The sequence below is a fragment of the Erpetoichthys calabaricus genome, chromosome 3, assembly GCF_900747795.2.
Source record: "Erpetoichthys calabaricus chromosome 3, fErpCal1.3, whole genome shotgun sequence".
NCBI lineage: Eukaryota > Metazoa > Chordata > Cladistia > Polypteriformes > Polypteridae > Erpetoichthys > Erpetoichthys calabaricus.
In genome coordinates, this window is record NC_041396.2 from 186387587 (window position 1) to 186413895 (window position 26309).

Sequence of the window (26309 nt, forward strand, 5' to 3'; positions counted from 1 at the left end):
TCTTTTCAGGTAGATGTCCTCAAGGCAGACGTAGAAAGTACAGAATGGAAGATCCTTGAGAATCTCATCCTGGAGAATGTTATTAGTGAGATTGGACAGTTGCTGTTTGAAGTCCACCTACACTGGCCAGGATTCGAAGTCAGTGGGGATGATAGCACTGTGGTTCGTTACTGGTACAGCTTGTTGAAAGAGCTGGAGCGCAATGGATTCCGCCTCTTCCACAGCCAAAAGAATCCAAAGGGACCTCATGTTTTTCTACAGAAGAACATCTTCAATGCCAGCAGCAGCTACACTCTCTGCTGGGTCAACACCAGATGGAGGCGATAACTGGGAAAAGGACTGTGCTGTATGAATGTGAATATATTAGCAGAGTGTAAGAAAAACAAAAATGAAGCAGAAAACAAAATTAATTATTCTCCAAATATTTAAACACAAGGGTCAGAAGCAGCATGAGTCACAGCAGCAAGCTAAAAGCCTGGAGGCGGTAGATGTAGGCAGCAAACACATTTCTACAAATAAAAGAACAGCAATGGCCTGAAAAATGAAATCGTAGCCCACACAGTGTAAAATGTGGACATGATTTTTCATTGTAGCTTTAAATGTTTTTTTTTTTTTTTCAACACCAAAAATGATTTTCATCAATTATGACCAACTATTCAACTCTAGGGTAAGGCTAAGCTTCTCATGCTGACAGGTGAACTGACTGCAAAACGTTCCACAGGAGAAGTCTGCGGGGCAGACAAATGTGCAGATTCCTTGGGCATATCTTGGACAGCAGTACTCGTTAAAGTCAGTGTGACACTACAAAGACAAGTGTAGAAAATAATATTCACCATGACATACTCGTATAAGGTGGGTGGAGGCTTGGTCTCTAGCCAGAAAACCACTTGCAGGACGGCTGCTTTTTTTAATGCGGAAAAGCTTTGTAAGAATATTCTTTAACTTATGAAACCATGTGAAGTAGATGCTTAAATATCTCCTATAGGCTAATTTGCACAACAGTATAAAATTCCAAACATAATTGTTTTTTTTTTTTTTTGTATTACAGAAAACAAATTACCCAATAACCAAAACTCACCTTTACTAGTTTCTGTTATGTCCTCCCATTTGTTGTTAGCATGTACAAAAACTGTGAGGAAATTCCACAAGGTGCTTCATACAGAATTCCAGCATTGCATCCTGATTCGTAAAGGCAGGAGGCAGAGAAGCCACCTTTTTAGAACATTTGTGTACTGACACAAAGTCATGTTGGTCCTATTCATTTGTGCGTGCCATCAAAAATACTATTAAAAGGGATGTAAAAATGCCAAGGTGAATTTTGGGTGCGCACTGTTCCATCAGCTGGTGTTTGTCATGTTTCTTTTTCTCCTTTACGGAATTATTTCTTGCTCATAAAAACCTTTTAAATCTTTTTGCATTCCCGTTTCAGGTGCCAGTTTAGGGGTGTGTGGACACCTTGAACTTTAGTTTGGTGACTGGGCCTGATATGCCTCGGGTTGTAAATGCAGGGAGTCCGAAGGAGATTAATCAAAGTCCTTCTGTTTTCAGAAGACAATTCAAAGCTGCAAGGCAGCTTAAGTTTATGTCTAACATGTCTTTCTTTATCCTCAGGACGATGAACAAGTAGATCTCTAATAGAGCTTTAAGTAAGGTTCATACCGAGTTGGCATTGAAATCCTAACTGTAGAAAGCCTATTCATCTCAACTCTTCTGTCTATATACTATCAAAGGTGCCTAGCCAAGTTCAGAATTGGGGACAAGGGAAGAACCAGTTTTAGGTGGGGCACACGCTCTTTGCAGGGTACACACACACAATTTCGAGTTGCCAGTTAACATAACAAGCACGTCTTTGGGAGAAATAGCTCTGAGGCTAAGGATTTGCGCTGGTATCCTGAAGGTTGCTGGTTCGAATCCCCGTCACTGCCAAAAGAGATGCTACTCTGCTGGGCCCTTGAGCAAGGCCCTTAACCTTCAATTGCTCCAGGGGCGCTGTACAATGGCTGACCCTGCGCTTTGACCCCAAGGAGTATGCGAAAAGTAATTTCCTTCGGGATTAATAAAGTATAATAAAATAAAATAAAAAATTAAAATAAAAATAAACACGAGACCATGCAATTCTGACAAACCAGCCAAGATGCGTTTCAAACACAGGAATCCATAAACAATGGAGGTCTTAATTTAAAAAAAAAAAAATAAAAACTCTTTCTAGCCACTTGTTTCATGAGAATTAACTAATTCCACCGTGGCTTGTCTTTCCTAGTCATCACAGGAGGGGGATATAGCGCCTGCCACTGTGTAATATGATGCTCTGCTAGACACAGTATAGATTTAAGAGGCCTGTTTGTTTAGCTGACCAAAAGAGTTCTCATATTGGTCAACTAGATAAGGTTAGGCTTCCTAACTTGGAGGCCCTGGGTTCTCGGCCAGTCTGGTCATGAAACAGAAAGTGGTGAAATCCCAAGCATTACCCTGCTAGGGACACTACTCATCCCCACTAAAATAGAAGGCATCATTAAGTAAGGACCTTTCTTCAGCCATGACTCAAACAAATCCTTCACCGATAAGAGCACAGAATCATTTTCTTCTTTGATTTCTCCTTATAAATTTGCATGTGAATTATAAAACTGTTTTAACTTACAGTCTAAGCACTTTGAGAAATTACTATCCCAAGAGTTTAATTCACACTTACCAGACAACTTATCACACAACTCACTGAGAACATTGACATTGGGACAAAAGCAAAGGAGGAGGATCATAGAAATTTTGTAAAGGGCACGTCATGCTTACATTGAAAAAGTTTTAAATATGTGTACTGTTTTTTTGTTTTTGTGATAGGCCCCTAGGGTGACTGTATTCTCCCTTTCAGACTCTTTGCTATGGAGACCTGAACAGAATGCTCCAAATCCCATCTGTAGCCCTTGTATGTTTATTCTTACCAGTCCTGGTCACTGTCAGGATTAACTGCTATTGTAGTTAAATACTTTCCCCTTTCTTTTACATCTTTAACCCCCACATCACCCAATTGAGTACCATAACAGGCAGGAGAGAAAGATTTCCAAATGTGCCCAGAATATAAGCAGATGAAATATGAGCTAATAATCCTTTATAGGCTACTAGGTTCTTTGTCTTAGTAAGTTGATTGGTTTCTTATCCGACATCTTCTACCATGGCCCATGGATGGAGTGGCAGAAACAGACGGCATAGCTGTTTGTAAAGAGCATCAGCAGAGAGAGTAGTATGTCCTTCTGCGTGAACGGAGCGGGAGAGAGACAGCATGCTTCTGCAAGCATTAATATATCCAGTCCTTGACACAACTCTTAGACACAAGGGACAGAGGGAATGGCTGGTCATGCTTCAAAAATCGGTCCTCCTTCTGGAGACTTTCAAATTCTACCTGCTGAACTCAATCCACACTTCTGATAGGTCACATGTAGAGTATCACTGCAGCAGCTTCCCACTCCACAAGGGTGCAGATTATAGCAAAGCACTCTTGGTCAGTTAGCTACGTCCAGATCATAAATGTGCTCAGGTGAGGACGGGCCTATCCAGCATACCAGCCAGGACACACATTTTTAAAATCAGATACTGTTAGATATTAATTAAAAAAAAAATCATTTGGGATTTAAGTAATTTGTTTAATAAATATTACATATTTTAAAGGTGACCAATTTCTAGACAGTTAAGCTAAACTTGCAAAATAAACCATCTTTAAGTGTTGTGCTTGTTTGTGAAAACTCTCCAGCTTTTGTAAGAAGTCCTTGCCAGTGCCTGACATTGGTTTACTCGTATTAAATTCACTTGTGACGTTCTGTAAGATCCATTAATTTGAGATCATAGACGTTATTGAACCCAAAGAACAGCAGTTGATTTTCTTGGTGTTTTGACTCCAGATTGACAGAATTTACTTGGCCCAAGGTCTCTTTTTTTTATTTAACATATGAACTTGACCCAGTGATTTACCACTGCCTTCTGGAGATAGTTTGCACATAAGAAAGGTGGATGCTGTTCTCCATATACATTTCTAAGCAATTCAAAGGCCTTTTAGCATATTGCTCAAACACATTTGTATTAATAATGAACATTGAAAGACGAGAGATGAGCAGTGAGCAGCCATCTTTGGTTGTATTTGATCTACTTAACTCTTTTAGGGCAGATGTTGACTAAAGTCGACATCCATAGGTGGAGAGCAACGATGAGCTGTAAACATCGACAAAACACACCATTATTTTATAGGTGTATCCTTTGTGCTAGGGAGGAATATTAGACTCGTTGACTTGACGTTGAATGCCTGCATGTGCACAAGTAAAGTAAACAACATCTGGAGTGGCATCAACATCTAGTGAGAGAGCCAAGTGAATGTGCAAAGCAAAATCTCAGTTGACAACATTTTGCGTATATTTTATTATTTTGAATTGGACTCTTGACTTGTCAGACTTCAAATTTGGTGCAAGTGATCTGGAGATCAAGATCTAAAACGAAAGTGAGGTAGTGGCATCAGCTAATCAGTCCCCAGCTGATCTGCTGCTGCTTCTGCCGCCACCTCATAGGGCAACTAACAGCCAGAGAAGTCTAACGTGTGGTAACGGGGCAGTGCACACAGCAACAGGCATTTTATGTTGGTTTATATGAGAAACTATTGCTTTGTGTGCTTTTCAGAAAACTGAGTTTGTTGGACAAATATTAAGCCCTGGGAGAAAAGTAAAAAAAATCAGCCCTAAAAGACTTAATTATTTAAAAGACGGGGTTGCAGGAGATTTAAATATGTAATTCAAACAAACATGCAGCCTCAGCCATGGAGACGGATGCATGTAGGGAGTGGTGGTCTCCAGGAACAGAGGGATTGGTCCATTTACCAAGGGATCACACTTTACCAAAAGAGCCAGTGCTAGGCTACCTCAGAGGAGACTCCATCTGATAGTCGAACATCAGAGCAAGGAGGGACAATGCTGTTTCTGTCCTGACCGTGGAACTATGGGTCAACTCTTTGTACCTGCACAGATATCCAAGGGGTCAGAGGAAATGCCAGTCCTGTCTACATAGGCTCTGTAGACTCCAGCGTGGCTTGTTCTCCTAAGATAACAGGTGAGCAGCCACCCCCAGTGGGAAAACAGAAGCACTTCAGGGTCTTCTTCACAAATGACTGATCATGAGAGTTCCCACTGAATAGGTGCAGGAGTGATGGTTTTAATGATGTGTTAGTGCAGAAGGAGGCAAGTTCTTGGGCAAAGCTTTTGAATTAAAGGACAGCCAACATCATCGCCATCCTTGGCTGTGGTCACAAGCTCTGAGAAATGATTGAAAGAAATGGGACTGCAAGTAAAAGTGGCCACAACGAGGTTCCTGCATAACATTTCTGTCTAAGTCTCTGATCGGGCAAGGAGCCCAGTAATTTTGGACAGATCTGTTGGGGAGATACTTGAGGTGGTTTCAGCATGTATGTTAGGACACACCTAGATGGAGGCACTGCTAACTGGAAGAGGCCTAGAGGTCAGACGCAGGACACATGGGAAGGATGGCATCTGTTGACTTGCCCGAGAGCATTTGGGAAGTTCCCAGAAGACAAAGCCAAGAAAAGAGTGCCATTGCTTGGTTTGCTCAGCTCAGTGTGTTGCCACTGTGACTCTCAATGGGATGGGTGAAGGATATTATCATTTTCTTAAAACTAGTCAATCTACAACTTTCATCCTCCAGCAGTCATTCCCAGCTGATCATAAATCCCAAAGCATTCCTTCTGTTGGCAAATCATCAGCAGTACTTCATCCACATCATTGACTTGGAGCGTGTACAACTCACCATAAGAACCTTTCACGTGCCGATTGTGCTTGCTGCTTTTCTACACTATTTTGATTGGCCAGGCCAGCCAAAGTTCATCTTCACTTACAGTATGCAAAATAACAGTGAAATTATAGTTGCAGCAAAGCCATGTGGCTAGCTGGAGCGCATGTTCAACTACAGGCAACTCACAAACGTTGAGGTAACTTTGTAACTCAAAGAATCTTTTAATTATCAGTGGCATACAGTTTTATACTGTGCCAGAAATCATCTCATTCATCACTGAATCTTAGGAGAGCAATTTCATATGTTAGTCACATTTTTTACAATATGAATTCATTTGGAACTGTTGGTTATTGTCAGCATTCAAGTTCTATGTACAACAATACCATCATCCATCTGAGTCTCAAGGCTTAGCGGTTGAATACAAATGTCTAATGGCATTAGGACTCTGGTCATGTGACCACTTCACATGGCTGAAACTGTCAGAGCCTCATCTATCTGAATGTTGAAGGACGCTGTCCATGGTCTGGTCACCTCAAGCTGCTGGTGTACCTTCAACAAATATCACAGAAGTGCCAGTCTGAGTGAAAAACATCACCAAGAATTGTGTCTCTACAATGAAAGAAGCTGGTTCAGGAAAATAGATGTATACTAAAAAAAAGATGAAATGTATGTCTGTTGCATCACATTTTGACCATCACCTAGCACAAGGGATTACAACTTATTTTGTTGGTCACCTAAGCACATCAAAAAAGTGCAGCTATCCAAAATGAAATGAATGTGTTAAACAATCTTTCTCAGCACTGACCTGCCAGTAATTGCACACTGGATTTGCTACTAAACCCTTATGTAAACCAAACAAAGAAAAGGGCCGTTGTGAATTTGCTCTCTCAGCTGTAACATCTGGATGGTGTCACCTTCCAAAATGTTCCACAACACACTGCCAAAGCTCTAATGCATAAAACTTTTCCCCACAACCCTGACAATTAATTCGTATCCCCCTTTGAAGATTAACATATTGAAGGTATTTTTAATTTACAAGGGTGCTAGCAAAAAGTAACCTTTGATCTGCTGCATTATTTGTGGACCCTTGAGTTTAAATTCAAACTACAAATATAAAGTGAAGCCTTTGAGATTAGGAAGGAAGAAAACGAGCTGCAGTGCCACAACATTTGAAATTCGCTGACACCACCGATTCCAGTAAACTTGTGGATTAATATTAACTCGCTAACAGCCAATTCAACATGAGCAGTAGAGCAGCCTGTCCATGTCAGAGAAGCACATGCCATGCTTACAGAGTTCATGGAGATGCTAATGAGACTGTGACTTGACATGACTTTAGTGTGTGGCGCTTGCTTTCTCAAATGGATGTTTTACAAAAGACAATGCAAGTTCAGGTACCCAGTAACCAGATGCCAGGTGCACACGTGTAAACATTGGGCTGTAACCCTCAATCACACTGCGTCTCCCACGATGCTGTCACAGCCAATGTCCACCTATTTTCACTATCGGGTGACACTTCAGTGAGCTGCAGGGGAGACGAGTCAAAGGATTATTAATATTATGGTAATGTACTGGTTTATGAGAGAACCACAGTGACCTGACCTGCACTTTTATTGAGATCAGCTGAGAAATCAAATCCTTACAAAATAATTTATGACATAAACATTCCATAAAATAAAAGTGATGATGTTTAGTAACATGTGGATCAAGGCTTTGATAAGATATCCAAGATGGGCTGCTCCAGCATGAAACCCATTAACTAAAAAGTATTCAATTCTAACAAGGCATACTTTCTTATACTGTATTGAAAACCTCGCTGTTTACAGCAAAGTGCATGAGGCCCATGGCTGAACCACAGTTACAGCTGTGAATCGCACTATCGCCAAGTCATTCTACGTACTGTACCTCCTCCAAGCTATAACCATGCTAAAATAATCATCACCGCCATAGCAATCACAAAACAAATGACAGCATAAAATCTCGGTTAGCAAGGTGAATGTTCCTGTAGCGGTCAACACGTCCTCCCTCCCTGTTCGCGGAGATAATTTCACCCCCTGGACTGCTGTCTGGTATGGAGCAGTCATGGGCAGAAAAGTCTGGTGGGTAGAAGTTCATGAAGAGACACAATTGAAGAGTCCCATAGCTGAACAAGTCAGTGGCGGTGGTGCTCCAATACGTTCAGGGTCCAACAGTTATGAAATCTCAACATGCCAGACTGTAGTAACACTTTTTGTAAATTTAAGATAATACTGTATAAATAGCAGCTCTGTCCCCTAATTTCTGGAAACAAAAAAGACCAAGAAATGCTTTGTCCTGGACTTGCTACACACACACAATAATGAAAACAATGCAAAAATGTGCAATAAAAAGGAAAAGCAAGCAATGTAACAACGCTTATGTTTATCCTTCTATTGTCTGTAAACCCTAGAAATGGTTGTGCGTGAAAATCTCTGTAGATCAGCAGTTTCTGAAATATTCAGACTGGCAGCATCTAAACATGTTGGTGCCAAAGTCACATAAATCACCTTACTGTCCCATTCTGACACTCGATTTGAACTTCAGCAGGTCATCTTTGCAATGTCTACCTGCCTAAATGCTTTGAGTTGCTGCCATGTGATTGGCTGATTAGGTATTTGTGTTAACAGAAGTCGAACGGGTATAGCTAATAAAGTGGCCAGTGAGAGTGAGTGTGTGTACACACACATGAGGGGGGACCCAAAAATAACAAGAAAAAAAAAAAAAAAAAAAGTATTATTTCTCTGAACATTTCCAAAATGTAAATTGCTCCCAAAATCCTCTCCCTGAGACGCAATACACTTGCCCCACCACTTTTTCAATTGTTCAAAACTGTTCTGAAACTCTTCAAGTGACAGCCTTCAGTGTCTGTGTCATTTGCTTCTTGACCTCCTCCACATCCTGAAAACGCTTTCCTTTAAAGGTCCATCTTCATTCTTGGAAAAAAGAAAAAATCGCAGGGTGCAAGTTCTGGGGAATGGGGAGGGGTGGCAAACCGTTGTCCCATTTTTTGTGAGAAACTGCTGCACACTCAATGCTGTGTGGGTGGAAGTGCTGTCGTGATGCAGAAGCCACTCGCCTAATCGCCACAATTCGGGTCGTTCCCTCCACACACACTTGAGCACTTCAAGGATGCTGCTTGGGCAAATGATGCAGAAGGCAGTCTAGTAAACAAACTTAGTGGCAAACATCAGAAATAATGCCCCCTCCAGAAAAAAAAATTCTCATTATTTTTGGGTCCCCCCCCCCTCGTTTATATATGTATTCATTTACACTGTTAGAGTAGGGCATCCCTCAAAATGTGAACTATATTAAGGTGCAGGGTTAATGTGACATAAACAAACAGCATCTGCTGAGAGTTCAAATTCATGATTTTGCTACAATTTCAATGCAAGTGAGACAACATCTCAGAGTCGGAATGATTTTGAGGTGATAAAAGTGCATTAAATGAGGAGGTCATTTAGGAGATGAAAGTTGCTTCCAGATTTGTGAAATACAAGGTCAGACCAGTTCAAAAGTAAAAGAGTAAAACTTTAGCTGAAGATGAGATTGAAGAGACAAAGTACGTTTAAGAATATTGTTTGCAAAAGAGGATGAAGGTCACATTTAGCTTGAGCCAGAAAAAGAACTGAGTGATGTAATAAAAATTATAGATGAAGATCATACAGAAAACAGGCACCAAAGTAATAATAGAATATTCTGAGACCCCTGTAGTCAAATACAGGTTGTGATGACTGGAGCCTTCCCCAGCAGCACTGAACACAAGGCAGGAAACAGCCCCAGGCACCTTTGTAATCACCAGGCCTTGGGGATATGGGATGGGAGGAAACACCGTGGAGATCAGAAACACTGAATGCACACTTTACAGCAGCACTACCCGATTTCTGAAGTGTGCCACAGGTGTACGGGACTGAATCCTAAAACTCTGAATAGAAATGAGGTGCACTTTGAAGCAGTGAACACCACAAGGCACATGCAGTTTCATTGTGCCAGAGCAAACAAACAAAAAAAAAGTAAGTCAGACCTTACTGTGCCAAGTTATTACTTCCTTCTAACTTGGATTTTTCCAGAAACCTGGCAACAAAACACATATTTTAGTGGTCCTGTTTTATACATCCATCCATCCATCCATTTTCCAACCCGCTGAATCCGAACACAGGGTCACGGGGGTCTGCTGGAGCCAATCCCAGCCAACACAGGGCACAAGGCAGGAACCAATCCCAGGCAGGGTGCCAACCCACCGCAGCTGTTTTATACAGTTAAATGTTAAAGCAACATATTACTTACTCTGAGCAATTCTTTTATGGCATTTAGCAAACTGATACTTTCTGAAGTTTGGTGTCTACTATGACAGCACGAGCACACCAAGGTGATTTGAAGGGCATCCTTATCTGCACTGACATCTACTTATACATTTCACTTATAAATTACTTCAAGAATTGATGGGGATAACTGCTTTCCTTCTTACATAATTCTTGAAGTACTGAAGTGTTTGTGACATGCTACTGAACTCCGTTGAGGAATCCCTCTACTTTTTCCATAACAAAATTAAAGATCTAAATAATTCAACTAACATAAATATATCATCTGTTTATATCTCTCCCTGTTTTCCCACTCCATCCAGCTCCTTCTCTAAGTTCTCACCAGTCACTTTTGCGTTTGTTAATAACCTGCTTTGTAAGATGAGGCCGACTACTTGTGTACTGGACCCCATCCCCACCACACTACTTAAATCCTGCCTTCATGCCATAATCCCGATTGTTACAACAATAATAAACTTATCCCTTGACACTGGCTCTGTGCTGCTCACTTTTAAAATTGCTTCTGTAACCCCAATGTTAAAAAAGTCTGGCCTTGATGCTGTCAATCTTAACAATTTCCGGCCTATTTCCCACTTACCTTTCCTGTCAAAAGTTCTTGAGCGTGTTGTAGCTTCCCAACTCACCAATTACCTAACCTCTAATAATTTGATGGAACCCTCTCAGTCTGGTTTCAGGGCGTGGCACAGTTGTGAAACTGCTCTGCTATGGGTAACCAATGATTTGCTGATGGCAGCAGACTCTGGACAAAGCAGCATATTAATTCTGTTAGACCTCAGTGCAGCATTTGACACTGTCAGACATGACATCCTACTGTCCAGAATGGAGAACATGCTGGGTATCTCTGGCACTGCCCTCCAGTGGTTCAAGTCCTATCTGACTGATAGGCAAGAGTTTGTTAGTCTTGGCAACAGCAGATCCAGCTCAGCGCCAGTCACACAAGGAGTCCCTCAGGGCTCTGTCCGCGGTCCTCTGCTTTTCTGTATTTATATGCTTCCCCTTGGCCATATTAACCATAGCTATGGACTGGGTTATCATTTTTATGCAGATGATACTCAACTCTACTTCAATGTTAAAAGTGGAACTTCATCAGAGCTTTCTCAGCTCACAACCTGCCTTAGTGAAATTAAAACCTGGATGGAGCAGAACTTAATAAAATCGGCTCTTTCCCAGTCTACCTTGGCGGTGATCTCATCAGACCTGCCTCTACTATAAAAAATCTTGGTGTTATTTTGATTCCTCCCTCTCTTATTCCACCCACATAAATCACATTAAGAAACTTTCTTACTTTCACCTCTGTAACATATCCCGTGTTCACTCCTTCCTCTCCTTCTCTAATGCTGAGAAACTTGTCCATGCTTTCATCACATCCCGCATCGATTATTGTAATTCCCTACTGGCAGGTGCCCCTTCTAATCTTATATCTCAGCTCCAGTTTATTCAAAACTCAGCTGCAAGAGTCCTTACTCGAACCAGCAGCAGCGAGCACATCACACCCATCCTGCTCCGTCTTCACTGGCTCCCTGTGTCCTACAGAATCGAATATAAAATCCTACTAATAACCTACAAAGCCTTAAATAACCTTGCGCCAAACTACATCAGTGACCTTCTCCATCACTATGTGCCTGTCCGCCCACTAAGATCCTCTGATTCTGGCAATCTTGTTGTGCCCCTCACTAATCTACACTCCATGGGTGACAGGGCCTTCAGCTGTATAGCGCCCAGACTCTGGAATGACCTAACGAAATTAATCAGGTCAGCTGACTCCATGAATTCTTTTAAAAAACAACTCAAAACTCATCTCTTCAGGAAGGCTTTTAGCTCTACTTGACTTTACTACCCTTCTCTCAGTTTACTTCTCTGTCAAGATGCTCATGTAACCTGTATGTATGTGTGTGCTAGACCATCAATTATGTTGTCTGTTAGGCTTTTTCTCTGAATTCACTGTCATAATCTTTATTTATTTATTTATCTGGTTTGTACAACGCTATTTATTGTATACCCTGCCGTTCTTTCTTAAACGCTGAAGTGCCTTGAGCATGGGAAAGGTGCTATATAAATAAAATGTATTATTAGGGTTTTGCAAACTCCAATGATTTAGCATTTATTTATTACAATCATTTTTAAAATCTTGTACAATAACTTAAACACTAAGAGGAGGCAAGCACAAAATTTTCCTTAAAAAATTCCAACTGATGACATTTTTAAAGCTCTGTACATACCCGAATCTCAAATAAATAAATAAGCTCACTGAGAACATCGAAATGATATGAATCTGAACAGCAATACATAATTAACTAAGCACAAATACTCAATTCCTTTTCAGCATTTTAATTAAAAAAAATACAACGGTCGCCCACCATAGTTTTTCTCCTTACATTTCTCTGGCACGTCATAATGAGATCGAGTCTGAACATTCACCAACAAAGGCAGAGCATTTCTGACTCCAACCCCAGCTCCTCATGCTGTCCATAAAACGGGTTCAGTAAATCCGTTAGTCCCAAAGCTTGATCTGGCCGTCCCAGCCACAAGTGATCACCTTTGAAGTTTCATGGGGATGCCAGAGGGCGCTAATGCACACTTTGTCATGGGCTTTAATTCGGTGATAAAGTTTTGTTGTTTTCCAGTCCCAAATGTTAAGTTTCCCATCGGCATCTCCTGAAACTACATAACTGGGTAGGATGGGAAGAAAGCAACAAAAAAGGAAAAATCATTAAGAGTCCATAAAAATATATTACTCTTTCACATGATTTCTGTACTTGACTTACTGCATGAAAATACTGATTGCAATTATAGATAAACATTTCTAATAGTACAAGTCTCCATCAGATTCAACAAATGTAAAACAACAGATCCTGAAATTAAAATACACATGTCCACTAAATCCTTGATATTTTACCATTTTACAGGTCCAAGGCAAAAAAGGTCAAATTAATTTCTGTGAAAACTGACAACAGCATACAGTGATGTATCTTTTAATAAAGCATACTTAATACAAAAAGGAACTGTGTTATGCTCCTCAGAGTTTTGTTCACTTCTCGCAAGGCACAGATACTCAACAATCACACAGTCCATGAAATGTAAATCTGGATGGAGCGCCTTATCCTATAATTTACATTAGAAAAGATTACACCCTACGAACAGCGTTTATGTATAACAGCAGGCATCAAACTGTCACATCTTTCTGCTCGGCTCCTTTTAATATTTAAATCTCTTTCCACCTGAATTGCTGTAACTTCAGGACTGCACTTTAATACAAGGATAATGATACACAAAAAGACTTTTGCAACTGCAATCACAAAGTTTCTAATATTTTAAAAAGGAACTTGCTGTCATTCATGGCATTCAAAAATAGGAACACTTAATCTATCATCTGTTATTAAGGATTTCTACAGAGAGCTGTATAGCTGGGGAGCTGAAGTTCTCATTTTTTAAAAATCTCCCAAGGCGTTTTTTTATGCAGTAATTTAAATCAGATTTGAATTTTTAAGTATTTGAATGTTTTTCTGAACAACAACTCACTGCTACATTATTCTGTGCTGTTAATTCTAATAAAAAAATTGTATAATATACATAAAAGGCTGTCAAAAGGTAGGCAGAGTGCAACATCTCAATACCAAAGGCTCTGAACGAGTGCAGCATGATGGGCACTATGTGTAATACTGACATGAAACATGTCAGAGTTAAGATCAATGCTAATTTGGTACCTAAAATACTAGTGATAGTCAATCTAAAAACTACACGGTCATATTCTACATATGTACTGTATTAGTTCTTGAGAGAAGCCTCAGTTTTGTGAGCAAATGTCTTTGGAGTTTTCGTTAGTCACTGAAAAACCAACACACTGACATCCAGTTGACAGGACCTGAGATGAAGTATTGTCCGTTTCATCCAAACTGACCACGTTAACCTCTGGGAGGATCACTCGTCTGCATGTGTGAAGCAAACATAAATGAATAATTTTTGCAAATGTATTTTGAAATTAGTATATGTCAAATTGTATTGCCATTATCTTTAAAGCCTCTGTTTAATAAAAGTGACAGGGGTGGACAAATAGTAAGTCCAGACAACCGGGACTACCAATTGTTAACTCTGGCCACCAAACTACAGTCGTAAGCCCAGTGGTCTACATGATGTTCTAGATCTTTGGTCCATACAATACTTTCTTGATTCAAAACAGTCTGATAAAAACAAAAGGCCTAATTCATCAAGTATGGTCTTAACTTTGGTGTCAAATTTAGAGACAGCTGCTTGTAGTGTGCCAGACTGCCATAAACCCATTTAAAACCTGGTTTATATTTGACTCATCCATGGTGGTTGTAAAAGCGACACAGCCAAATTGATGGCAGACGTGGCAACAGGTGCCGGGTTTTTGCTGTGATTTTCACCATGCACAGAATTGTTTTTAACTACATGGTGATGCAGATGCGCTACTGTGTACCCTAAATGGTGAATTTTGAGTTGAAAGGCTGGTTATGTGGGTGAAAGAAGGGCTGAATACAACACAACAGGTCAAAGTGCAAGGAAGACCTGCAAAGATATTTGAAGTGCATGTCTTCACAATGTAAGTTACCCACTCATGAGAATATTATACTCGCCTTCCCTTCTCTGCATGCACACCCATTAGTGAGCAAAACTATAAAGCAAGCAAGAGAAACAACAGTGTTCGCTATAAAGCAACGGGTGCAGTGAGGGCAAGAATGCCAAAAGTTAATCGTATCCTGTCATTATTTATTGCATACTTTGTTAGGGATTGAAAAACATGAACCTTTCCAGTACTGCTTCAATACCAGTTACATGTGAAAGGAATCGTAACTATAAGCAGTATTATGGGGAAAAAAAAAAATAACATTTCAAATACTGGAAGATCTTTTTTTAGCAGATTAAATACAAAGGATATTCCAACAAGTAGTGCGGGATGGTGGGTTCAGGGGGGAGGGGGTGGGCAGCATCACACCCAAGACAGAGAATGTACTGTGCTGTGTGCAGAGAGCATCAAGAAACCGCATATAAAAGTGATCCTTTGTTTCCTGTCAAGACTAATTTTAAGATTGAGAAGGTAAGAAAGCACCATAACATTAAACTGTTGACTGCGCTAGTCAGCCTGCAAGATCTACAAAATTCTGATGTAGTGCAGAGTCGTTTCAAGAAATGTACATCTTGGAAACACAGATATGCACTTATGTGGCAGTTAAGTCTTTAACTCACAGGGCTTACTAATGCTGAGAAAATGACCTAAAATATACAGCAGCTTGTTGATCACATGTGACGGCTTGAATGGCAACAATGCTCATATCACAGATTTTCAAGTGTTTAATAATCAGAAGTGGACATTAACCTTTGGAAATCAGAGGGCCACACTCAATTATGGACAGATCTTGCTTTACGCAGTCACTGGAAGGGCATGACAGGAATCTTACAAAAAGAATGATGCTCACTATTTTCCCCAATATGCACTGTGTGCTCCTATACTGGAGGTTGTGAAAACGCTCCCTACTGTTAGCCCAAAGGCACACTTTTTCAGGCCTAAACCGAATCTTTAATAACATGAGGGCCCTCTTAATGGACCAAATGTGACAACTTTTAAAGCAGCTGTATATGTACAGTGCATATGGAAAGTATTCACAGCGCTTCACTTTTTCCACATTTTGTTATGTTACAGCCTTATTCCAAAATGGATTAAATTCATTTTTTTCCTCAGAATTCTACACACAACACCCCATAATGTCAATGTGAAAAAAGTTTACTTGAGGTTTTTGCAAATTTATTAAAAATAAAAAACTGAGAAATCCCATGTACATAAGTATTCACAGCCTTTGCTCAATACTTTGTCGATACACCTTTGGCAGCAATTACAGCCTCAAGTCTTTTTGAATATGATGCCACAAGCTTGGCACACCTATCCTTTTCCAGTTTCGCCCATTCCTCTTTGAAGCACCTCTCAAGCTCCATCAGGTTGGATGGGAACCGTCGGTACACAGCCATTTTAAGATCTCTCCAGAGATGTTCAATCGGATTCAAGTCTGGGCTCTGGCTGGGCCACTCAAGGACATTCACAGAGTTGTCCTGAAGCCACTCCTTTGATATCCTGGCTGTGTGCTTAGGGTCGTTGTCCTGCTGAAAGATGAACCGTCGCCCCAGTCTGAGGTCAAGAGCGCTCTGGAGCACGGTTTCATCCAGGATGTCTCTGTACATTGCTGCAGTCATCTTTCCTTTTATCCTGACTAGTCTCCCAGTCCCTGCTGCTGAAAAACATCCCCACAGCATGATGCTGCCACCACCATGCTTCACTATAGGGATGGTATTGGCCTGGTGATGAACGGTGCCTGGTTTCCTCCAAACGTGACGCCTGGCATTCACACCAAAGAGTTCAATCTTTGTCTCATCAGACCAGAGATTTTCTTTCTCATGGTCTGAGAGTCCTTCAGGTGCCTTTTGGCAAACTCCAGGCGGGCTGCCATGTGCCTTTTACTAAGGAGTAGCTTCCGTCTGGCCACTCTACCATACAGGCCTGATTGGTGGATTGCTGCAGAGATGGTTGTCCTTCTGGAAGGTTCTCCTCTCTCCACAGAGGACCTCTGGAGCTCTGACAGAGTGACCATCTGGTTCTTGGTCACCTCCCTGACTAAGGCCCTTCTCCCCCGATCGCTCAGTTTAGATGGCCGGCCAGCTCTAGGAAGAGTCCTGGTGGTTTCGAACTTCTTCCACTTACGGATGATGGAGGCCACTGTGCTCATTGGGACCTTCAAAGCAGCAGAAATTTTTCTGTAACCTTCCCCAGATTTGTGCCTCGAGACAATCCTGTCTCGGAGGTCTACAGACAATTCCTTCAACTTCATGCTTGGTTTGTGCTCTGACATGAACTGAACTGTGGGACCTTATACAGACAGGTGTGTGCCTTTCCAAATCATGTAATTATCAGCCCAGAACAAGTGGAATTGAAAAAAAGCACGTCCAATCCGGCTCAGAATTAAAAGACAATGAATAAAAGAAAGTAGAACTTCATAAAGATGTTTACAAACGTTGACGCTAAACACATGCAGAGCAGGTTAGAGACTACGAAACCAGGGAAATTAGAAAGGCTCAAAAAAACAAAAAACAAAAAAAAAAACCGGCGCTATACACATGTGGAGAAAGGTAAAGGATATGAAAGTAGGAAAATTAGAAAATATAAAAAAAAGAAAGTAAAGATTGCAGTAGCACAAAAAAACAAACTGCCTCATTTAACAACTGCGTGTTGTCCTGTATAACTACACGTGACAAATAAAGAATCTTGAGAATTTCAAAAACGGAGTTTACCACATATGCATTTATTGGTTACTTTGTTAGTGTATATTTATTTATCTGTCTGCTTATTTAAAAAGCTACATTTACCCCAGGAGTCAAAAACGTTCTGTCTAGCCCTTGTACAAAAACCTAGACAAAAGCTGGGGTATCACCTTGGTAACCCCATGTACCTTTGGAACTGTGAGAGGAAAATAGCACGACTTTACAGACAGGAGTCCAATGCAGAACTCTACTTACTTTTTTAATTTGTAAAAAAAAAAAATGATTAAATGCTGACGATGTAGATCGTTTTGTCTGTGCTGAAATTCCAAACAGAGAAACCTATCCTGACCTCATTAAAAAGATTCAGCATATTGGGACTTGCAAGATTACAAATATTGTTTTTACAAAAGTTCAGAAATAAAAGTGAAACTAATGAAATAGCAACAATTCAAAGAAAAAAAATCTTAAAAGTGTGTATCCGGAAAACCAAACACGGGGGTTGGCGAGCGAAGCCCCCTAGTTTTTAATAAATTTGCAAAAATCTCAAGTAAACTTTTTTCATGTTGTCATTATGGGGTGTTGTGTGTAGAATTCTGAGGAAAAAAATTAATCCATTTTGGAATAAGGCTGTAACATAACAAAATGTGGAAAAAGTGATGCGCTGTGAATACTTTCCGGAAGCACTGTAGATCACAAGCTGTGGCCAACTGAAGTGTATCACAACTAATTGGTGGGGTCTAAGTTAGATCTGAAAACTAAATTTGAGAATACGATATTAATGCAGTATTTCAGCTTATTTTTCATAAAACAGTAAAATAATTTTGTGAACATTGGAAAAAAGACCACACATCAGCATGACATAATCCTTTAAAAATGATCGATTTGGCAATATATTCAACGTGACAATTGTGTTTATATTGTGGTAGAAAAGTATTATGTACTCATATACAACAAAAGTTCACAAAAAATATTGCTGTAAAAAAAGTTGGAGTAAACCTCCACCCCATATATAAAGCTGGGCTACCATAAAACAAACATGGACTACCAGTTTGCAAAGGTGGTGGTGGCAGCTCAGCAGATTGCCACATGCATTTATACTTTGTCCACTTCTGAAAGGCAGTGAAAAATCTGACTGGATTACTGGGCAGGCTAGTGAAGTGAAGACTAGAAGTTTGATAAGTTTGTAGAATAGAAGTGGAAAAGTACTCTTCACATTATTAGGTATGACTAAATAGTCAGAGAATGGAGAAAACACAGAAATGAATAACAAATATATAGCGTACATAAAACATAAATAAACTGTGAAAGCCAAAAAAAGGCCAAGAGACATTGGAAAGCAGAAAGCCACTGTGGAGTATTAATCATTCACAAGAAAAAGAATGTCCAGAGGACGTTAACCAGATGGTAGCAAACAACATACAAGACTGTCTAGGCAAACGTCCAATTCTGTGGCAGTGACACGGACAGAGTATGTTAGGAGTACATATTTGTGCTTTAACCTTTTTTTTTTTTTTTTTTTTTTTTAATTTTAAATATAAAAGTACCAGCGGCCTAAACTGCAAGAAATGTAAAACATAAATTAGTTTGGAATGCAGTGTCCCTCAGTTTCTCTTAAAAGTGTAACATTTGAAACACCTTATTCAAGCTCAATCTTGGAATTCACAGAATAGCTGTAACTACTTTTAAGCATTACAGTTCCATAATTTTTTATAATACAGGTAGATACATACAGTATAGAAGCAACACTCAATTGTATTAAAACAGCTTTTTTTGAATACAAGTACAGAAATGCCTGTAAATATCATTCGACAGCAAAACCTAATCTAAAATCTGAACATTCTTACCTCATATCCGGTGAAAAATCGACTTGACATGCATAGCCAGCAACCATGTGACCTTTGAAGATTTTCTTCTTGTTTAATCGAAATCTGTTCTGTGCACCAAATATGAGAATCTGATTGTCCATAGATTGACAAGCTAACCATTTACCTGGGGGGAAACAAAAGGACCACATAAATTCATGAAGACGCACAACATGGGTGGCTTTCAATTGCATGAAACAAACCCAAACTCCTTTATGGCAGTTAAAGGTCTGAACAGCACACTGCATTATAGAAGCAGGGAAGTGTTCATCAAGGAAGCCCATTTAAAACTTTTCAATATCATTTCCTTGTGTTTCTAAGATTTTATTTAATGTACTTATCTGAAACGTAACAAACAAAACAAATATGTTTACTTGATCTTTGTTAAAATAAAAATGGGTTAGGCATGTAATAACTACATTACATTTTACAAGAAAATGTTGTCTTGTTCCCTAGATTTAAAAATACATACATACATAAAAATTCATGGGAGATTATTTTATATTATATATAGACAATAGCACTGCATCCATTGTGCAAATCAGCTAGAGTATCTATACTAATTAATAAAAGGCAAAGCCCTCACTGACTGACTGACTCACTCATCACTAATTCTCCAACTTCCCGTGTAGGTGGAAGGCTGAAATTTGGCAGGCTCATTCCTTACAGCTTACTTACAAAAGTTAAGCAGGTTTCATTTCGAAATTCTACGCGTAATGGTCATAACTGGAACCTGTTTTTTGTCCATATACTCTAATGGAGGAGGCGGAGTCACGTATCGCGTCATCACGTGAAGTGAAAACAAGGAAGAGATTTACAGCACGAGTCAAACGTGGGAACGAAGGTAAATGACGTTAATTGTTGAGTGTCTTTTAATACTGTGTAATTGTTGAGTATCTTTTAATACTGTGTAAGCATACATATTAACAGATGTGCAATTAAACGTGTGCATTTACGGGGTGATTTCTCAGGCTTAAAAGCTCGAAGTGATCACTCGAGTAAAGGCAGCTTCACAAAAAAAAACAGATCCTTAACAAACTGTTATTGGTATAAGTTTCCTCAATTTAAAAAGGTTTTCTTTTCTTCTTAATAAAAATTTAAAAGCAGAACTTCGCCGGTGCGAACCGCAGGGATTTGAGCGACTGACGCATACAGACATATTCATGAGTGCAGGTACTTCGGAAAGAAAGCACCGTGTAAACTTAAAGTTTAAATTAAGTTCATAGACCTACAAAAGGTTGCCATTGATTTCAGGCAAGATTGCTTTTCTCCTGTACAACTATACGTTGCATTCTCAAGAGTGTGCTTGCACGGCTTGGTCATATTACAACCGGAGTGCTGAACTGACAACGTCATATACAAACAGAACAATCGTAAAAACAGGATTAAATAAAAAGGAAGACCTTATATAACGTTCGTTTATAAAACAGCGGAGAGGCTGTGTGAAGTCAGCTTCAGAAAAAAACAGATCCTTAAATTGTTATTGGTATATTTTCACTCAATTTAAAAAGGTTTTCTTCTTAATAAAAATTTAAAAGCAGTACTTCGCCGCTGCAAAGCACAGGGATAGATAGATAGATAGATATGTATGTAGATATGTATACATGTGTGTATATATATATGTAAATATGTATATATATGTGTCTGTATGTATATGTATATATATATATATATATATATATATATATATATATATATATATATATATATATATATATATATATATATATATATATATATATACACACATATGTGGATGTGTATATGTATATATGTAGATATGTGTATATGTAGATATGTATATATAAGTATATATGTTTATGTATATATATGTTTACATAACCTCTTTAACACACTACTTCTCCGCTGCGAAGCGCGGGTATTTTGCTAGTTTATCGATAAAAGAAAACCAAATGTACCATTTGGAGACAGCGTCACTGCTGGCATGGAATGCATACTTGGCTCTGCAATGTATTTGAAATCAACTGGAATGTCCCTGTAAAGACAAACAGAACATATGATCACAAAAAGATTCAGTTGCTGGGGATGTGCCAAGCTACATTAAAACTCAGCCGATCACAGGACTGGTATCAGCCAAACTGTGCCATGTCAAAAGGAATCGACAGAAGAGAACTCGGCAATTTGCATGCAGAAAGCCTACACTGACTTATACACAAGGAGGGAAAAAACAGATTATGAAATAAATAATAAAAAGAGAAGTCTGCCCTCAGTAAAGTAATGTAAAGGTTTTGGACCTTATAAGCTCTCTGAAGTACAATACATAAAACGTTTTCCAGGTGTTTTTAAAGGTTGGCAAGGAGGGAAAAGCCCCTACAGACAGTGAAAAAGAAACTGATGCATCAAAAAGGCTCGCTCTTGGTTGACACTCATGTTTTTTCCTTCTTTTCTAAGGCAAACTGTACTTAGTTTATCAAAAGTAGTTGGCTTGAACTCAAATGAAAATGCAGTAAAACGTATGAATTATGAATCTATGGTATATGCTGCACTGTGTGCAATTTTCTTAGTTACATATTTACAAATGCAGAAATTACTCGCAGCACCTCTGCAGATGAAACCTATTTATATAAGATATTGAATTGGCTTTTCAAGATACTTCACAATGTAGAAATAATGAAATTGTGAGCAGTCAACTGAAGACTATTAAAGACCTCAAGAGGCAAACATATTCATTAGCATACCATTATGAACAAAAACCCTGTGCTTTACACAGAGCTATAGACCAATTAAAACTTCTTAATACATCAAGCATAAACTATTAAATCTGAGACTATGCTTATTTGATACTATGTAAAAAGTCTGCATAAAACACGTGTAATAAAGATAATACCAGAAATCTGCAAACCCACTTAACCCAGCTCTGGGTAGTGAGGGCTGGAGCCTCTTCCACTGGCATCATGCATACGGCAGGAACAACCCTGCGTGAGGGAACATTTGAGCTGCCAGTTCGTTCAACTGGTTAGCTTGTAATTTGGTAGAGCACTGTTATATTCACTACTCATGTAATACTCATTACAGACCACATACCATTAAACCATCAACAACAGCCTGCACTTTTGACATATTGCACAATTCTGGCCCACCTTTCCATCAGTGTGAATCAGCAAAAATCTCCAAGTACAACCATCCCATCTTGTGTGCATTTTTTTTTTTAATGCGTTTTTGTGAAGAAGAATGGAAATAAATTAGGCTATCGACTACAACACTATACCACATCCTTGAAAGGTTGCGATGAGCTGTGTACACCACTTTGTCGATGCTGTCATGGCTCATCTTCAGGTTAACTATTGTGTCGGTCTGCTATGGTTCCTTTCATCAAGGGTCTGTTCACCTTTGCCTTGATTTTTTTTTTAAATCATAATTTCGTCATACATCCACAGGAGTGACATCTCTAAAAGCCTCACTGTGTTAAAATGTATGAATGAGCTTAAGCTGCCCTAATTTGGTGTGTTCATAAGAAATGTATGATTTTGAGAAGTACATAAGAAACAAGAATAGTCATGTCAACTAATATTAAAATGTTTCTTACAGTTAAGCAGATGGAGTGGTGGCTCTGAGGCTAGGGATCTGCACCGATTGCTGGTTTGAATCCTGTAAATGCCAGATGCGATTCCACTCTGTTGAGCCCTTGAGCGAGGCCGTTAACCTGCAATTGCTCCGTCCTGGGTAAGACGTTCATCTGCATTTAGCTCTCCAAGGAGGTCCTCCAACTTACAGGGAGGATTCGGGGGTTGGTGGCAGGAAAAAACAAAAAAACAACCCTGACACTGTTCTACTCCAATCTGACTAGTGTGGTGCTGAGGTGTCACCAGCTGCACTTGGGTCCTAATTTGGGATCCTGAGGTGATTTGTTGTGTGGTGAGTGCAGCAAAGTCTAAATATTCTCGATTATATCTGTAATTTGTCATTTTTCACTCACTGATATTTGTGATTATTGACCTTGAAATAGTCTAAAACAGGGGCCTCCAACTCCAGTCCTGGAAGTTTTCATTCTAACTCTTTTCTTAATTAGTGACAAGTTTTTGCTGCTAATTAACTATTTCCCTTTATTTTATTTGACTTTTCTTGAGATTGACCGCTGAATTGATTCTTTTTTTTCCTTAAACAGCACCTGAACATAAAATTTGATGTGAAGTGAGCCAACAGACGACCAACTAAGTTGGGGCCTCCAACCAACTTCACTTCATTCAGTTTCTTAATATGAAGCCAGTTCTCGTTGCTAAATACATCCATTATTTAATTCCGTGGTGCTCATTCTGCCATGGCAGACATTTCCAAAACTGTTTATTTTCTTTTCTTTTTTTTTTTTTTTTTTTTAAGAGCGTTGTCAAAATGTTTTGTGGACCTGAGCAGATCAACGTTACTGAGACCTTCACCTTTCTTTATTTTCAGTTATTGTGTGATGGATGCAGGTTGTTGTTTATGTGTTGGTACATTTTTTGTCTTAATATTGTTTGGTTGCTAATTAAGGAAAAAATAAATAATTAAAGGGCCTGAGTCTCAAGATGTGCATCAATTATAATTAAGGCAAAGAGTTAATTAGCAGCAAAATCTGGTCACTAATCAAGAAAAGAGTTAAAATGAAAACATAGATAGAGATAGATAGATAGATACTTTATTAATCCCAATGGGAAATTCACATTCTTCAGCAGCAGCATACTGATACAATAAATAATATTAAATTAAAGAATGATAATAATACAGGTGAAAAAAAACAGACAATAACTATGTATAATGTTAAATATTAACGTTTACCCCCCCTGGTGGAATTAAAGAGTCGCATAGTTTGGGGGAGGAACGATCTCCTCAATCTGTCTGTGGAGCAGGACAGTGACAGCAGTCTGTCGCTGAAGCTGCTCTTCTGTCTGGAGATGACATTATTTAGTGGATGCAGTGGATTCTCCATAATTGATAGGAGCCTGCTGAGCGCCCTTCGCTCTGCCACAGATGTTAAACTGTCCAGCTCCATGCCAACAATAGAGCCTGCCTTCCTCACCAGTTTGTCCAGGCGTGAGGCGTCTTTCCTCTTAATGCTGCCTCCCCAGCACACCACTGCGTAGAAGAGGGCGCTCGCCACAACTGTTTGATAGAACATCTGCAGCATCTTATTGCAGATGTTGAAGGAAGCCAGCCTTCAGACTGGAGTTGGAGATCCCTGGTCTAAAACAATACCCTCACATGCATAGATTTAAAATTTGTAATTTTTTAAACTTCTGGAAGTGGCTCTTTGATGGCTAGGGCCACCAGTAGAAAAATCAAACATCAAGAATATTATCCTCAAAGTTGCTTTGTGAAAAGGAGAGACTTTGACCCCTTGTATCCCGTTAAAGAGGTGAACGCCTGGAGTTGGTTGATGTGGCCTGCACATTTTCAAATCCTTCTGATCATTTTTGCAGAACACACAGCAATTTTTTTATTCTTTACTATATGGGTGAAATTTCCTGCATAAAACTTGGTCCAAAAATGGTCTAAACATGAAGGGTTTTCAGGTCTAGAGGGCCAAAAATGAAGTATTTCCTCAAAGCAATGGCTTTATGAAACTAGTTTACTAACCTACTTAGTCAAATATCACATAGTCTAATTATTCACAAATGATTTAAATTCTTTGTGCTTACTGGTTCTTGCTAACTTGCCCATTTGCCCCTCTTTTCTGAAGCAAACAAGAAGTTTTTTTTCCATTGACTACCAGAAAACCACATTTTTAAACTTCTTTTTCTTTCCTTAACATTCTGTTTTAAGCTAAATGCAATGCCCATAAATAGGAAGAAAAAAAAAAAAAGTGTCACAGAGGCAGCAGTGATAAACATCAGACGCTGTAAAAATAATAAAAAATAATCATCCACTTTCTCATCCTTTAATATTTACCACGCATGTTTCAATTCAGGGTCAGGTAAATAAAGTAAATGTAGTGCACTTGGATAAAAATGACTCCAAGGTAGCACAACACTGTTTTGTCCCTTGAATGAATGTAGATAACATGTTTCACAATGAAGGACAAGACACTGTCAGATTGAAATGATTTACTGCATACTGCTCATGGCTATACAATGCAGTGCGACACTAATGCCTTGTATTGTTTCTGAAATACTGCAACTAATTGTAAAAGCCATTGCTTTCCCATACAGTGATCTAACTATATTTTAAAAGTGCTCTCATAGTACAGAATCAACCATAACAACGCAAATACAATATATACCTTAAACTCTATATAATGAGAAAATACAATTAATCCATTCATTTTACTGCAATGATGCCTAAGTACTTCTCACAAATACTGTAAACTGTGCCATGTCAAATAAGCTATTTTCACAAACATATGCGTTTTTATGTACATGAAGTTCCAGGAACTTGGCTATTTAAGAACCCCCACATCTGGCTTCATCCTTGGCGCCCCTTTCTAGGTTTTCGGAAATCAAGATGTGTGTGTGTGACTTTGTGATTTATTTTTAAGGAGGCTTATGTTATCTTAAATGTCTCAGCATTTTACCATGCATGCAGGCGAGCTTATCTACTAAATTTTAAACACTTCACAACATTCTGCTTCCTTTTCTCTTGTGCTTACCCAACATGCCCGTCAAGAATGAATGTTAGTTTAACCATTTCAATGGATAACCACGACTGTGTAAACTTTGTTTTTTTAATTATTTCAATACCTGTAAATAGTGCAGGACAAATCCATTAGTCAAAAGAATCCCTAACTACTTCACGTACATATTTCCTCCTTTTGTTGGAAGTAAATAATTGGTGCTGTCTGCCTTATTAGGAAACAAAATATGAAAATCTGACACTTTGATATTTTTCTACATTTCTGAGAAAAGTCAATCATTAGCAAGGAGAAATGAATAACGCTCTCGGATTGGCTACTTTCACTATCCCAACCCGCGTTTCCCTCAGCGGTTGCTTCCTGTTCTCTCTACAGCACAGTATTACCACGAAAAACGCCATAAAAAATTGCGGAGGATATTTGCGCTTTCCGCCAACAATTAATAGTCAGGTTCTAAGGAAGAGTCCGCGAACCCTGAACCGCGACTTTGCGGGGGTCTACTGT

The 26309-nt window shown here is 39.2% G+C and overlaps 2 protein-coding genes across 2 annotated transcripts in view; one reads left to right on the top strand and one right to left on the bottom strand.

Annotated features, from left to right (window-relative positions):
• The window catches only part of mettl24 (methyltransferase like 24), a 323303-nt gene extending 321500 nt beyond the window's left edge, over window positions 1-1803 (top strand). The window contains exon 5 of the mRNA XM_028797600.2: window positions 10-1803. Within this exon, the coding sequence (XP_028653433.1) occupies window positions 10-327 (318 nt within the window). The 3' untranslated portion in view covers window positions 328-1803. The remainder of the gene's footprint in view (window positions 1-9) is intronic.
• A 10624-nt stretch (window positions 1804-12427) lies between these two features.
• cdc40 (cell division cycle 40 homolog (S. cerevisiae)) overlaps window positions 12428-26309 on the bottom strand; it is a 73973-nt gene continuing 60091 nt past the window's right edge. The window contains exons 13-15 of the mRNA XM_028797602.2: window positions 21163-21239; window positions 19226-19370; window positions 12428-12784 (exon numbers count right to left, since the gene is read on the bottom strand). Coding sequence (XP_028653435.1) covers window positions 12607-12784; window positions 19226-19370; window positions 21163-21239 — 400 coding nt within the window. The 3' untranslated portion in view covers window positions 12428-12606. The remainder of the gene's footprint in view (window positions 12785-19225; window positions 19371-21162; window positions 21240-26309) is intronic.